Genomic DNA, 17,062 nt, shown 5'->3' on the forward strand with positions numbered 1-17,062 from the left:
ACGACATTTTTATTTAATTGCAAAAGCTAACATTAGTACTTCGAGTGGGCATCCATGGCACTTTTATGACAGCTGTCGACCATTTGGGCCGACGTTGTTGCGTAAAGTGTCAGCCAAGTCGTAACATTACAGGCTTTACTGTAATAATATTTAAATTCTGAAATATCCGCTTGCCAGAGGAAGCCGACACTTTAGTCCAATGGAATCATGACTTCCGAAGAGGTGATGTGTGCGCCAGCCAAGCTTTTGTAGAAGAACCCAATTCAAAACTTAGGCCTTCCCCTCCCCATTTAAACTTGGTTGTTATCTGCTGCTAATTTTGTGCAAAATTTCAAATATTCCCCGAAATATTCCCATCGGGATTACCGCAGTTGTCGGGGGTCCTTGGCTAATGGACGCCGCCCGAGTTGTTCATCATCATGCTGCTCATGCATTCAAAGTTTTGACAGTTGACTGTCATTACTCCGACCCAAGCCAAAAACCAAATCCTAGTCCGGTCATCGCAATCTACTGAAATTTCGCAATGCGTTTGCGTTTTACGTTAACATCTCGCTGCCTTGCATACTAAACAAGCCCTCCAATCCCGGCCAGAATCCAGCTGGGTAGCTTCAATTGTTGCCACTGCCACTGTTGCGATGTTGTGATGTTGCACTGATGTTGCAGCAGCGCCAACCACAAAATGGACAAAATGTGTTCAATTTCAGGCCTGTGATTTTTCAATAGACAACTGGGCACTGTGAGGGCTTGGATCACCTGGTCCTGCACCAGGTACTGGCATCGCCTCCTGCTTTGTCGAATTAACATTGATGCCATGCCCGGCTGAGCCTTCATTTTGTTTGTTGCTTACCTGTCCGTCCGGCTGACGTGATGGCGTTCATTAGCACGCACGTCGGCGCCATTTTGCAAACGCATTTCCGCTGCAGCCGCACGTGCGGTTCAGTTGGCGTTTCCCAAACTGGGGATGACCTTTTACTCCCATCCAAGCCAGATAGATGTGAAATAGCAGTGATCAGCACTTAAGACCTAAAATGAAAAATATAGCAGATATTTTCAAGATTATAGAAGTCCAAACTTCTAACAATTTACTTGATAGTTTTCAGTTCTCATATCCCAATTTATTGGCCGTGAATCACGAGTCCATCTTCATCAGTTCGAAAACAGTATGCCCAGCAGTCATGTTGAAGTTGGGTAAATGTTATAAGTGCTCTATTTTTGCTGCCGGCATCATTTTTGCCATCCCCAGCGCCCATTCAAAGGCATTTTTAATTGGAGATGTATACGGCAGCTTAACGCAACGGATAGCAGTTGCAGTCCGCAGAGCTGGGCAGGGCAGTTGTACCCATACAGCGGAGGAGTAGCTGCCCCACAGAATCCCCGTATTCGGGTTCCAGGCCAAAAATAACCAGAGCGTAGCGGGCCGTATTGAGTCGATAATTGGTAACGCGTCACGTGTAATGCTCTCAAAAGCCAAAAATGGAATTTCTAATTAAGTTTTACAGGGATTTAATATCGACTATCTGCAGATCCCATTACGTCCATCTCCTCATCCTCCACCACTGGCCAGCATCTGGTGTGTACGAACCTTTGGTCAATTAACACATCAACGAGTTAAGAGCAGAAGCCCAGTCCCCAGTCCAGTTGGAGCACAAACTGGCCATCGGTGGGGGCAATTCCACTTACTTGCCAGAACATTTTCCTGCTGCTGCTGCTGCTGTTGCGCTGCAATTGCTGCTGTTGATGCGCTTCGGGGATTAGAAAGTAGTCAAAAGAACTCGGAGATGGATGGACGGGATGGCCACCGGCAGTGTTCTCGCCAGATTGGAGCAGAGTGAGTTATTAAAATCTGCTTAGAAACGTAGTTTATGGAACTTTGCTTGGAAGAGTCCTTCGGCCATTTAGAGTGTGCCCGGAATTAGATTTCAGTTTTGGATCCTCATTTAGTCAGCTGCTTATTTAATGCATGTATTTATGATTTCATTTACTATTTATTTATTTATTTATTGATATCAAAGTACTACTATATAATTCTTGCCAAACCGATATGAACTTTTTTCAGTGCACTCCGTCAATATGATGAATATAGAATCTGAATATGGGCAGGCATCGGCTGTCGAAGTTGGGCCAAGACAAGCTATAGCTGTGGCAGGCAACCCGTCACTCACCCACCCACCCATTCACTTATTCGCTCATTCACCCATTCATTCATTCACTCATTCACCCATTCCCGGGCCATCATTTGCCAAAGCCTCGCAGCAGTAACAATTGATATGCGTGTACGTGAGCTGAATGGCGAGCCTCCTCGCCGGAGGGGCAATTGAATCGATGTGCGCGGAGTGCGGCAGTGGCTCCATTGGGGAGTGGGACGGATTAGGGCAAACTTGTGAGCCAAGTCAGTGGAAACTTTGGCAGTTGGCGGGCGGGGGATTGGACCGAGATGGTAGCCTTAAAGTGTATCAGGCGGAATGGAAAACTTCTGCTCCTGGCCCACTACGACCGACGTTAGAACGCCGTGCGGGAGTTGGGCGGCTGGTTCACTGCTTCCTGCAGGAAACGCCAAATGTGTCGCCCATGTCTATTCTTATCAATTAGCCATTTGTCATTTCCGAGTGCGCAAACAAACGGCCGACAGCCGGAGCATTGCCAACTTCAATCCATAACTCAGTCGCAGTCCGGCAAAAGCCGTTGGGCATGCGCTGTCTGTCAGGCGGCTTGTTCGCCTACCCGGCAGTCAAACAAATCGGCGTATATATATATGGTTATGAACAGGAATTTACACAAAAATGCAATCAGCGCGGCTGATAAATTTACAAACTTCGTCCGAAGAATACAGAGTGGCACGCTGTCGCGTTATCATAAGCAAATACTTACATTGCATGAACGAGGACTCAAGGAACTTATCAGTTCGATTCATGGATACTATCACAGCGTAAACCAAATGGCGTATGTTTGCTTGTTATATTTGGCTATCAGTCCAGATGCATTGGAATGAATTCTTCATCAGGATCAACCGTCGTGTCAACAGCTATCGTTCTTGCACAATAGATAAAATACAGTAATGGGTATCTGATAGAATTTTTAATCTTCGAAAGCAGTCCATCGAGAATGTCAGTATCTATAAATACTTTATGGAGTGGGAAAGGTCTGGGACAATAAACAAATGTGGCAAAAGATACTATGCCAGTATCGCAGCATGGGGTTGATGTATTCACAGAGTCCTTGAAGGCTATGTAAATATTTACTCGTGATAACGCAACATTTGCTTGTTCTATCTATGTATGTATTTTGTATATCTATTAGCAGCGCTGAATGCATTTTTGTGTAAATTCCTGATCATAACCATTTGGCCGCCGCTCATCCGCTCGTCCGCTGATTTCTTTGACTGCCGGGCAGGCGAACAAGCCGTTTGACAGACAGCGCATGCCCAACGGCTTTGGCCGGAATGGGTATGAGTTATGGTTGGAAGTTGGCAATGCTTCTGCTGTCTGCTGTTTGTTTGTACACTCGGATGTGACAAATGGCCAATTGATAGGAACATGCAAAGAGTCTATCGAATAAAACTACGTACAAAGTTAAATTGACTACAAGACAGAATGTTTGATTTGCTGGAGTTGTCCTGTCAATAACATTTACATTAATCTTGCAGAATATTTGTATATATTTTTAAATTAATATCCAATTCATAGCTTTCTGGGTGTCTGTAATCATAAAATAGAAGACAAAAAACATGTTTTTTTTTTTTAACTAAGAAAACAGACAAAGAGACAGAAGAAGTACTGCTTTCATAAACAGTCACCATATATGATACAAATTGGTTACGGTTTCCAGATAACGCCTTTCCAAACGCTGTTCGCTTTTCGATAGGCGATCTGGCCCGGAGCGATATCAGTTGATTAGCGGCGATCCACTCGAGGAATTCGTTGTGGGCCCCTCGAAATTGTGTCACCGAGTCAAACATTCGAAAGTGGCGAAGAACAAAGGGTCGGATCAACTGGTGAGACCAATCAATCAACCCACAACCTCTGCGATACAATCTACAAGTGCGTAGCTATAAATCCCCATGCCCCACGAAAACCGTAGAGTTCGTAAATCATACATGTCCATATGATATGGTGCACCAATGTGACAAGATCGCATTTCTCTGCTGGAAATTATGACAAGTTGTATGTGCGATTTCGGCTTAATGCCGGCGTCAATCATTGGAAATTCATCAGAGGCCGCGATTGGCGGCGGTCCGCCATTTCCAATTTGGACTGCAAGGCGGATTCGCCGGAAAAAGCGAGCGAAAGGAAAAGTCGGGGAGGGTAAAAACAAATCAACAGTTCGAATTCGCTCTTGTTTTGTTCCACATTCGCCGCAGACGGAAATCTCTTATACGAGCCGGAAGAGAGCGGAAAAACTCTATCGGATTTGGAGTTTCTCGGCGATTTTCACAGAGCACAGGTGAAGTGCCTGGGCCTGGGCAGGTAAATTCAACTCCATTGTGGATAATTTTACTGAGAATTGAAAAACTTAGTTTTTAGCGCAGCATATACAATATAAACTATACTGTAGCTTAAATGATAAGTTTTAAGGAAACAAAAACATAGAAACAACTCCAAATTATGATTTAAATGTTAATTTGATAATATAAATCCTTGCAGGTCCTTTACAGCGCTCTCCACACATAAACTTTGTAAACAGTTCCACCGACGAGCGAACAGAGTCCACAAAAGAGAAGCGCTCGCTCTCTTAGCATCCACACTTACATGCAACGGAGTGGTGCGCTGCACGTTACATTCAATCGGATTCAATCGCTCGTCGACCTTCGTGCCGCGCGTTACAAGAGTCGCAGTCGCTGTCGCAGTCCGCCGTCTCAGTCTCAGTTTGTGCCCCCAGTCTCAATCCAGCTCTCGTGACAAGAAGAACAGAACGCCTTGGCCACTGGCAACGCGGTCGCGAATCAACGCAGTTACCCATCTCAGGCTTAATCGGCTGGCAGCCAATCGCCAAGAGATCCGACAGATACGGATACGCAATCCGCGCAGCGCGAGTGCAGAGATACGAATTGGTCAGGAATAAGATACGGTGCAAGTGGCACCCAAGATGCGGCAATTGTGCACCTGCGGCCGCCAGCAGCGTGCGGCAAAGTGTGTGAAATGTGCTACCTGAGAAAATGCCCACGGAGTGCTCAAACATATCGAAACAAACCAGCAGATAGAGTATCTTTTGCTGCCCCAGTGAACAACAGTGCTTGAAATTTTAGTAGAGAAATCGTTGTTTTTTGCTACAAACTAAAGTGCAAACGGAATACAATCAATATACACCTTAAGTCAACGCAAAGGCTAATTCAAAACTCTTGGAATATTTAGGTGAGTTGAGAGTGAAGAAAGGCCTAACTTGAAAACAATCAGTGCTCAATGCTCAAAGCAATCATGTCAATAAACAGGATTTCCCCATAGAGACTTTGCAATGCATAAATAAATATTGAGTTGCAAACAATCAATTAGTGCGACAAAAACAAGTTTATGTCAATTACTAACTAAATAATTCATTTATCCGAAAAGAAACCAGAAGAATATTGGCCCAATCAAATGTATCTCATCAAGGCGCATTCCAGAGATCAAAAGATATCATTTCCAACCCGTTCTCCCCATTTCTTACGGTGGCTGTCCCCTTGCCTCATTAATTAAACACAAATTAAGAAAGAGCCAAGCTGTCAACATCTGGGGCTAATCAAACTAACCTGCTGTATTTTATAAATAAGAAGCGAAGAAGAAAAGCGGCGGCAGGTCGTAAAACGCTAAGATACTGCCCTTATCTCCTAAAGAAAGATCTTTCTCCGAACACTTTGTGCCTCCGACGGCTGTTGCACACAGATTCTTATCTCGCAGATGCAGTTATGTATCTAGATATTCCGCAGTACAACCTCAACCTCGAGTCTTTGGCAACTTCACACTCCGCTAGACGCGCAACGAGGCCCCTGGATTTCATAATTTTCCCGCTGTTCTGCGGGGTAATTAAGTAGAAGTATGTTTGGCAATTAAAGTTCCAGAGACCTCGCTTTCGCTTTTTCCCCCCGCAATCATCAGCTTTTGTAAATAACTCGAGTTATTTTTCTTGCTCACTTGGGATGGTTTAGAAATTTAAGATTGAGATTGGGCATCCGATGGGTAGCGATTACCGCGAGCTGCGAAGATGCAGCCGCAATCGCGCATGCATAATTAATTTCGTGTAAAAATCATAATTACACCAATTAAAATTTGTGTAAACAAGTTGGCAGCAGGCGGGCGAGTCCCTCAATCTGCCCCAAGCGCCGTTTGGGGCGCAATCATTATGATAATACCGCTGAAAAAACTTTTCGTGGTCGATTGCGAGGGGAACTCTTTATTGCCATTGTAGAAAAAGTTGGTGGGCCCAGGCGGAATTGAGTTGGCTATATTATGGTAATGAGACGTTTGAGTATGCCTCCAATGAACAACAGATTTGCCGCAGATTTGCCCAATCTGCTTTAAACTGCGCCTAAAACCCATAATTCGATGTGCGTGAAAGAATTTAAAGCACCGAAGTTCATAGATGCATCCACATAGCTACCATTAACAGGTTGTATTCAATATTTTATTCAAATCTAACTAAAATACTAAGACAGCAAAGTGATAAAATTGATTAGCAATGAAATTATGAAATGCAATAATCGCTAGTTTTATTTCATTGCCACTGAATCCGAAAAATACGTTATTCATTCAAACGTTGCGTTGAATAAAATGTGAAATATGTTTGTGGAATTAAAAAAGGTGTATAAAACTATATTTATAAATATACAAAGTGTGCAGCTTGGAAATTCATGGGAATTATTATGAATTTATTTTGTACATAAACACACATCTCTTTCATTTACCTGCAACCATCTACCAACGAAATGAAAATGTGTATCTCAATTTTTGGGGGGAAAATATTTTCTTTTGTCAGCTGGGATTACGATGGAAATGGGGCAACAATATTTACCATGTTCTTCTGCAATTTTAATAAGGATCCATTTAAACAGCATTGATTAAACTTTGTTTTCATTAAAATCTAAACAAAGCCCATTCATGCAATGTCAAAAATAAATAATAAAATGTCTAATTAGACCATTAAATCCGATGGCAATATAACAGCCAGCTAGTCGCATTTGAACTATTTAAGTTTAATTTGAAATGCCAAGGTATATTTCTTCTTTAAATAAGTAAAATTCCACCGACGTGCGGCAATTTATATTAGTGTCTTCTTCAACGAATTCAACTTCCATTTAACCTCATTCTGTACACATCGCATCCCCCAGGTCATTTTTCAGGGGCTGGCAAACACAACAGTCAACAAAATTTATACCCAAGAAGTGTCATTCTCGTGTGCATTTCGGGCTTTTTTTTTGCCGCTGGTTCGACGAGATCGTGTCGCTGCCCACATGGCTGCCACCGAATTGCTGGCGGAGACTCCAACTCCTCCGCGTCCCCTAATTAATTAGCATCTAACTAAGAATAATGTTTCCTGCGGCCCTCGACTGTCATAACTTGGCCGCAAGTTTATTTGTTTGGCTCGCCAACCGAAGGCGGCGCACAAAAGACATAGCCACCATTCCGTGAGATACAGATACAAGTACACAGATACAGATACAGATACGGGGGAAAACTGGAGGCACAGATGCCAAGACGGCGCACAGGTGCCACATTTTCTTCGATTGCAGGGGTATAAATGCCGCCAGGAGCACTAATTCGTGGCTGCCACTCCGCATTTTTGTTTGTTAGTTTCGTTTGGCTGGGTTTTTATGGCCAGTGTTGGTTTTTTTTTTTAGTTTTTATACACTGGCGTTCTTGTGTTAACTTGTAAAATAATTACTGACGCCGTTGTCTAGTACTTGTGAGAAAAAAAACGTTGAGTGTTTCGGCAGCTCAAAGTGCCCATAAATATCCGCATCCGCAGCTGAGAATTTCCAATGAAATGATTTCAAATGAAATGACTTGGCGCCAGCTCCATTCCCTTAAAATCTGTTATGTGCTTGCCACATTTGTTGTTTCGTCTTGGAAGCTCAGAGACCTCAACTTGAGGTTTTCAGCAGTTTCGTTTCCTTTTGGGTTTTTGCTCTGCTGCGGCGCTTAATTAGTTCAGAAAAAGTTGAGTGCGTTAAAGTATCTCGAATATTTCAAGCTGTCAGGAGTTTGGCGATTGGACAGCAAGGAGGAAAGCTGATGGAAAGAAATTGAAATGGAATTTAATGGTAATTGCTGGGAATGGACGATAGATTGTGGCTGGATCAAAGTTGCCCTCTGTGGTTCTCAACCCAGTATCTTCGATCCAGATAGCGTTCTCACACTTTCCCTTTCAGCCAAACAGCCAAACTCACGAGCGAACCCTTTTCCTCAAGTCGGACCACACATCCATTAAGATTTCCTGCTTGGCTTCCTTTCGATAGTGGTGACCCTTATCTGGGCCCCTTCTGAACACATTCTCCTCCTACTCCTATATATATTTTATGCAAATGTCACCGGGTGTGCCCCCTAGATGTGCCTTCTACGGCGAGGATTTCGTCGAGCTAATTAAGTTTCGGTTACAGTTCACTGCGCAAAACGGCGATCGCTGCATATGAAATGTGTATTTGAAATACTGAATTGGCCCTCTGATGCGCGGCGGAAATGAATCGCCGCTCATCAACTTGACGACGAATTCCCGCATGTGTGATCACTGAATAGGGCAGTCTTATATGCATTATGAGAGGCCTGTGTCTCCCCGTCGATTTGTCGGAGTCACTGAAGCAAGTCGCTGCCGTTTGCTCATCTCGAAAATATACATCGTCGATTGCGGACATGGATCCATCCAAACATTATACGCATCACAAGACAATGTAGCGTCATTAGCCCTGCCTTGGACCCAGCCCTATTTCCACTTCCAGTTTCTCGGTGCAAACAAAAAAAGAAACGCAAGGCAGCCCAACCCACAGAACCACCGAACCACCGAAATGCGGGAGGTCTCAGCTCAGATACAAATGATTTGGCTCGGTAATTAGGCTCTAAGTTGCCAAATACACAAATCGAGGCAACATATGCATCGCAAATGGAATCATTTGTAAGTGTCCACTCCTGTAATCGCTGACAAAGCTTTGTCATACATGCAACGTAATTCTTGTCTTGGCCAGTCAACACGTTCTGATACCAAATGCTGGGTGTGTTCCCGTTTTGTAGACCTCATTTTCCCGACTGCAGGACAGATCAACCCTGTGCCATCTATGGGTCCGGTCCGCTTCCCAGGAGAATTCATTCCATCGAGGGCCACACGTCAGGTGTCGACAATGTTCAAAGTAAACCTTGTCATTAAGGAGTTGGGGGCAAAACGACGAGGGTTGCTAATAAATGGGCAACATGTTTGCTTAATTAGAGCACAGCCAGGTTTACTGGGTTAAGAGCCAAATGTTGTTGCTCGCCGCAGCGGAAGGGTTCGGCATGGGAAAGGCATGGCAACCGAGGGATAAGAGCAAACTTAAGTCACTCCAGATGTAATGGAGCTGAAAAAACCCATCATGGGAATAAAAAAATAATTGATTTTCCCCTTTTCGAGGGTAGCGAATTGGTTTAGACAAAAAAAAAAAAATGCCATTAAGAATACAAATGGTGAGTTATGAACTCAATACATTTTGAATCGATTAATGCGCAATGATAGTGAAAGTGCATCTCTATTGCGAAATATAAGTTCTTTGTGACATTAATATAGCCACATACCTCTCCACTGCTCTGCTGTTCATTAGTACCCCATTTTGGTTGGGCGACTCATTCGTTTAAGGTGCATTTCCTTGTATATGATATGCTTGGGACCAGGCCAATGAAGCTTTTCCGTCAATGGGCCAAACAGCAGCCCAAACAAGCGGCAGTCGGCTTAACAACCGCAAAACCCGCAGGCGAACCCCAAACGTTTGTTTTTCAACTAGCCGCCCTGTTCCGGGTGCCATTAAAGAACCGCTAGCTCCGTCTGGTCAAACGGAACGGCTGTGACACAATTTCTGTTAATACTCGTATGCACACATGGCACACTCAACGTACATGCATGATTTCAATAAGCCAACGGACCAACTTAAGTTTCGGGCTGCGGTCGGCAAGCTAATTGTGGTTTATTACAAGGCAAACCAGCCAGTAGCCAGCCCTGTGATTAGACCTACTATGAGTATCTGCAATTAGTTGTTGCGACCTTTTTACAACTCCGATCATATAGCTGATGATGAGCACATCCTATGCCCGGAACACCTGGATGTTTCGGATGCGTTGGATATGGAGGCCGCTACGCAAAATGCTCTGTTGTTGTTATCACTTACTGTGCGCGTAGTAAAACTTAATCATGCGTCACTAATTTGTCTGGCTGCCACCATGGCCGAGAGACAAAGGTTAAAGATGGGAATGGCCGGTTGGCCCGCCAGAGTCGCAGCTGCATTTGCACACTGAACCCGAAAACCGGGGGCGCGCGATTTCACATTGAACCCTTTGCGGGGCAGAAAATAATTCAGAAAATCGATAGAGCTCTGGTCTCAGGCCTCCAGCCCACATGTCCTGGATACGCTCCGTTGATCGGCCTAACGACGGCCTCTGCCTCACACCCCAACTCTTCAACTCCGGCGGCCTGCACCCGTTCTGGTTCCATCTGTGTGATGGCATTTCGTCCCGCCAGTCCTCCTCCTTTTGGATGTGCCTTCCTGTCAATCAGCGCTTTGTTGCTGCGAGCGCCTGGCAGCCACTTACTACCGCCTCATTGTCAATGTCGCTGCCTGTCGCTGTCATCCTTCTCCTCCGAAAATGTTTTCAAAAAAAGCATTTTTACATATTTCGCCGTTTGGTTTTTTGTCGAGAAGTTCGGCTTATAATTCATAAAAATTCCCTCACAGGCAGAGGGCCCACACACGATTCACTCGACGATGACAATGTGGATGATGACAAACCGCAGACAAAGCGGGTAACAGGATGTGCTCTGTGCGGAGCGACCGGCGAAGTTTCGGTTGAACCAGCTCCTTCAATTGACAGACCTGAGTAGTCCGGCGGCTGGCGGGGGTTGGTGGGTTGGTCTTTGGATGGGTTGCAGGAACGAGGCAGCCAGACAGGAGATCCGCTTTGATGCCCTCCACACCCGGGGAATGCCTTTGAAGCCGTTAGGAGTTGTGAAAGGCGCATATTACCAGATAAGAGTGTATCTACATGATCTAGTCGGGAAATTTATCCGGCAAAGAGTACTGAAAATGGAGTATGGTGTTTAAGTGCCTACATGTAGTTTGGTGCACACTCTGTTAATACCTAAAAACGACATTATTTATGAGGCTATACAGTGATAACTCCCTTTTAACAAATATTCTATTTCGTCTTGTTTCAACTTTCGTCCTTGCTGATTTATTTTCTGCTCTCCCACGCTTTTGATTACCATTAAAAATTAATATATTTAAGTGGTTACTGCTTCTCTAGGATTGTCAACTCCTGTCAGTTGTGTGAAATATTAATAAGTATAAAAGTTAAGTCTTCTTTGTGGCCAGGATCCTCTAGAGGACGATGCTCTCTGATTGTATCCATTCAACCGGGGTTTACCTTAACCCCAACACTCCTGGACTTTTCAGTTCTTTTGGTTTCAGGTCTCGTCCTCTATGAGTTGCAAGTTCTGTCCTTCCACCCGTTCTGCCAACCATCCTGAGCAGCCCCTTCTCCGGTTAACTGCTGCCAATATCCTTGCGCTTCCTCGTTTCAAACTTCCTGTTTGTCTAACTGACATGTGACGACTGTCGGTCGGCCCCATCTGTGCCTTCAGCCTTATCCACTCATATTTCCAGCGTTTTGACTGCCCCCGTGCTGCAATCCCTTCTCAAGCACTTTACCCGCCACTTATCATGCATAAAGTCTAGAATTTGCCGCACTTTTTTTTCGTTTTTTTTTTTTTTTCAAAAACTCGACTAATTTGATCCCAAGGCGCTGCTTGAGCCTGTCAGGACCCATTCCCAAACGCCCTTCGCCCCGCAGGCAGCCTTTCCCTTCGCACGCTCCACTGCCTCGCTGTGATTTCCTCGGCTCAGCAAAGCGTGAAACATTTTTTCGCAACCTTGCGACCTCACACGCCCCCTGCGCCCCTTGCGCCTCTTTCGCCCACGCCCTCTTATCGAGCCCCATCCGCACACACCCATACAGGCATAGAAATTCAATATTGCTTCTCTGTGTCTATGCTAATGAATGGCTCGCGAAGGAGGAGAGCAAAGCGAGGCGGCGAGAAACGGAAGAAAGGCAGAAAGGACGTTGCAGGAGGCGCAGGAACAGGGACAGCCTTGCTCTCTCTCTCTCTCTCTCTCTCTCTGTCTCTCTCTCTCCTCTGCTGCTTCCTCTATTTATTTTTCCGGCTTCCTGTTGGGAGCTCCTCTTTTCGCTTTCGCTCCGCGCTGCTTTGCTCTGCTCTGCTGCCTTTTTGCGGTTTGACGCAGCAACTAAAACACACACTTTTTTCGCATGTTGCTTTTTGCATATTTAATGCCCGCCTCGATGGGGACAGACAAAATGGCGGCGTCTCGTTTTTTCGGTCCACCCCAGCCCCCATTTTGTGCCACCCTCCTCCTTTAACGCCCACCCCCTTTTTTGTCCGACGCCCCTGCGGTTAGGCGTTGATTTGTGGGCTGCCCCGTTTGTTGTTGCCCCAGCAGTTGTAGTCGTGTCTATTTGAGGTTTGTGGGCGGCGAGTGGCTGGTATGTACATTCGCCCCTGATGTGACTTTAATGAACTAGGCCTTTTGCCGTCGAAAATCAATAGAAACGGGCTTTAAGTGCCACCGATACCGCGCAACGCCCCGCCATGACTTTTCGACGGCCCTTCAAACGTCTGGCAACGTCGAGAGCGCTTTTTTTTTGGTCCTTCGAGCCTGTCACAATAATAGACAAATACGTCACGCAGGGAGGGCACACTTCCTTGCCAGACAGCAGCAAATAAAAAAGTTGTCAACTGTCTTTGCTTTGCGAATGCTATGCAAATTGCCATTGAAGGTGGGGCACTTTCAATGCGGTGATTCTTCATCGTCTCCACTGCCATTGTTCCCCTGGTCGCTTTAAGGTCTTTAAGGCATTTGGAAAGAGGATTCTACGCAACCGAATCGTAGGTTCCATTTATTATTAAATCAACAAAAGTGTTGGCTGGCAACGAGTTGCATTTTGTTGTACTTCCCAGTCCTGGTGAGACAGCTGCCTTCCGTTTGGGCTCCCACAAAGCTACTACTGCTGCTACTCCGACTCTGCCTCCCATGTCTGCAATGTCATTTGATTTGATTACAACTGAGAGGAGCTCGAGTCGTCTTTGCTGCCAGTGATGCCACTGCTGCCACTGTTGCCTCGGTTGCAACAACTGTCTGCCGAGCTGATGGATTATATGACGTTGGCTGCCTGCCGTCTGCTGGGATGCGGAACTGGCCCGCATGTCTTTGGCTCTAAGCAACCGCCCAGCGCCAGCCAATTTGTCTAGTTCTGGAGTGGGCTACGGGTTATCCCTACCCCCGCATCATCAACAGCACAACCCACTACTAAACACCCCATTTTAATGCTGTGCTGTCTCTGGCTTGATTAGCGTCGCTGAATTGACAGAAATTGTCACCAGCCAGCCAGAGTGCGCTTCAACGGCAAACTCCCAACGCCCAACGCCCAACGCCCATCGCCCAACTAGCGAACGCCAGTGCAGCCCCATTTATCGCCCAGCTCGACCCATCCTGCACAATTTGCGTCACTTGTTGTATGTGCAGCAGTTGCCTTGAACAACTCGAAACCCCCCAACCCCACCACCCACCATCCAGTTTCAGCAAAATCTGGCTGGCGCATTTTCTTTGCCTTTTTCGCTCCAGCACGTCAATTGCTTAATTGATCAATTTAATTTGACACTTATTCAAACACTCGGAGCGTCGCGGGCAGAGCAAGATAAATATCTCTTGCTCCCGATTTCCAGCGCAGTAAACTCGCTTTTGTGTTTCGATTTATGCAAATTGCGACGGGCCATGTGGCCTACAACTACAACAGATACATGTGTATGTATATGTATATGTGTACGTTCGAGTACGTCTGATGTTCGCTCCAGATTCTTTTCCATGAAAACTGTGCTTCATCAATTAATCAATTGGTTTATGGTATGTATTTGTGTGATTCGCTGAATTTTTAGTAGATTTCCCCTGTTTCGGGTTCGCCCTTTCGAGTTAATCAGGAAGTCCGCCCAGCGAACAGTTTGATGTTTAAATTTTAGCGCTCGGCCAGCAATTTGTTTTTACGCTTTCAGACTCCCACGAAAAGTTGTTCTAGAAATCTGTTGACATTTCAAATGCAGGCCCTTTTGATGGATGGTTTCGTATAATTGACCGTTGGACCGAACTCGAATATCATTCTGGCATAGATACGATACGTATCTGTAAGATACGTAGAAGATCACGACTGGATCTTCGCTCTCCAACGTAATTACCCGACCAATAGGCGATAAATCACATTGCGACAAGCGGTGGAAATTGTGGCCATGGAGTCTGGCTAATGCCACTCTTTTCGAGCCAATTGAGCGTGTAATTAACTAACTGTACATTTCAATTTATGAAATATTCGCTAGTCGATGTCGACTGCGCCAGTATCAAAGCACCGCCAGGTGCATCGGCTAGTGTCACTATTAATTTAACCTACATCGTGCATCGGCAGCAAGTTGATGCTGCGACAGCTAGCATTTCTCAGGCATTCTCTGCTCTTCGAGAATTTTTCCAATTTGTTGCCGGACCGACCACAGGGAACTGGGCCTGGACGTTGAAAGATGAGCAATTAAGCACTGAGTTATCGACCAGAGCCACATGTACATATGCGAGTGTGTGTGTGTGTTAGTTGGGGGGCGGGATAGGATGTATCTTGCTATCAAGCAGCATCAGCTGCGTGACAAATTGCCCCATGACGTGGAAGGTTTTTGCATGCCTGGCGGGCAGATAGGGTTACCTGTGCTAGGAAAACACAAGACAAGCTGGATGTGCGCATTTATTAGATCGAAATCAGCAGAAGGACAACCTATGCAGCACGTCGATGGACGACATGGCCATGAATCCTGGTCGGATCGAAGGTATTCCGCAGGGTCTAGCTTCCGGTTCTGAGCCCCCATTTCTTTCTTTTTTTTTTTGTGCTACTAATGAGTTTTACTTAGGATTGCCGTCACCTCATCTAAAGCCGAGCCCATTAAAATTAAAAGACATCAAAAGAAATTTGCAAACTAAACACAAGCAGTGGGCCAAGAATGTCCCTTTGCCGGGTGACTGACTGGACGGGCGGCATGTTCATTATCTCTGCTAGGCCCTTTTCCGCCCTTTGACCCTTTTAGCCAACTCTGTCGCACCGCACGCTTTGCATAAGCTAAATAAGTTTTCCGGGAGCCTCTGCCTGAAAATGCGCTTGTGTCCCGCTTTTCCTCAACCAACCGGCGTTAAATTAAAGCGAAAACTGGCTTGCTCGTCGACGTCGGTGAATGGATATCCGGCCGGAGGATGACGGGCAGTCTGTTTGCTGTGGCCGCTTTCTATGGCACTGCTCACATGTCTGCTCCGGCAGAAAATGTTGCGAAATAATGTTTAATGAAAAGCACAAAGTCATCCACCCCCCCGGCTCGCCGCATTTTCCCCATTTTCCCCATTTCCCCAGCTCTCCTTTTGACTGCCTCCCTGACTCGTCACGCACATTCACTTTGCATCCATTCAAGCCGCCCCAAGTCGAGCAGGGAAAAAGTCAACGCAGAGGATGACTACAGGCTGTTGCAGATTTGGCAGGCTTTTGGCTTTTCTGGCGGCAATTAAGTTTCCGAATCGGGCACAGTTAAAGCAGAACGATGCGATAACTAACCGAAGTGAGAACAAGTTACACGGAGAGAAATGAATTTAGATTAGGGCAAACAATGAAAATTACTCGATATAAGTTTTCATTCAATTTGCGGCAGCAAAAAACGATTGAACGACTGATAACCCTTAACCCAATTGTAGCCATTCCCATTCGTTTAAATGATCTAACCTATTGTGATGTCAGTTCATCACTTTAACACTTAATTTGTATCTAACTAAATATTTGTTGTGTTTTCTTCATTCCAGATCTCACTGCCACTCTAGAATCACACGTCGCTATGAAGCACACGTCGCCCAGTGAAGCGACCTTCTCCAGCAACATCAGCATGTTCTCCCGCCAGTGCCTTTCCCACCTCACCCGCTCACCACCCACGACCACGCCCACAGCAGCCGCTCCCCGCCCTCCATGCCGCGCCCCCCGCTGGACGCTGTGCCTCTGGACGCTGGTGATCGCCAGCGGCTGTTTAATGCTCAACGCACCGACGACGATGGCATTTGATATCGGTGAGTACCGGGTCCAGTTGAATTGACTTAGCAGGCAAGTCAAGAAGTCCGAAGGTATAACCCCAACGAATATGTCAAGATGCCCAGATAAATGGCGACGCTGCGCCCAAGATGACCAGCGCTGAAGGGTCGCCCTCTTGCTTGGCTTGGTTTGGCTTGACTGTATTTATTTATTTAATTGACATTGAAAGCATTTTTGTTACGGCCCGTCATTTCGCGACAGGCGACACAGTTGGGGTTTTTCTGCCAAGCCAGATGACTGCTCCGCGGGGAGTCCTCAACTGGACATGCTGCAGCATCATCAAGCGCCGCTGCAGGCTCTGCAACGGGCCCACATGGCTGTGGGGCATCTGGCTGTGCAGCAGCTCCAACTCCGGCTCATTAATAGGCATATTGACATTTTTATGCTGCATTTAAGGCATGCTTTTGGTCTGGTATGATGTGATGTGGTATGGCATTGGAGTCTGCTTTAATGAAGCCATAGCGCACTGGCTTAGGATTACGTCCCATTTCAATGGCCATCGCATGTCGGCGGTTCATAAACTCCGTGCCACTCAGACGAGAGGCGGTGGCCAGTGAAAAGTTGTCCCCAAATGCCTGGGGCTGGGTAAAAGCAGTGGCCTGGAAGGAGCTGCCTCATTGATTTCCGAACGGAACTTCATTACAATAATTATGCCGGAAGAGGGAAATTTTGAATCGAATAGTAGGAAAATAAGC

The 17,062-nt window shown here is 45.9% G+C and overlaps 1 protein-coding gene across 3 annotated transcripts in view; it reads left to right on the top strand.

The window, feature by feature from the left end:
• Positions 1–4,781: 4,781 nt before the first annotated feature.
• Positions 4,782–17,062, top strand: part of smal (smoke alarm) — a 31,982-nt gene continuing 19,701 nt past the window's right edge. For all 3 annotated transcript variants that reach the window (NM_164688.2, NM_001273195.1, NM_001103627.4), the window contains exons 1-2: positions 4,782–5,348; positions 16,088–16,345. In NM_164688.2, coding sequence (NP_723165.2) covers positions 16,120–16,345 — 226 coding nt within the window. In that variant the 5' untranslated portion in view covers positions 4,782–5,348; positions 16,088–16,119. The remainder of the gene's footprint in view (positions 5,349–16,087; positions 16,346–17,062) is intronic.

Source organism: Drosophila melanogaster, chromosome 2L (assembly GCF_000001215.4).
Source record: "Drosophila melanogaster chromosome 2L".
Lineage (NCBI taxonomy): Eukaryota > Metazoa > Arthropoda > Insecta > Diptera > Drosophilidae > Drosophila > Drosophila melanogaster.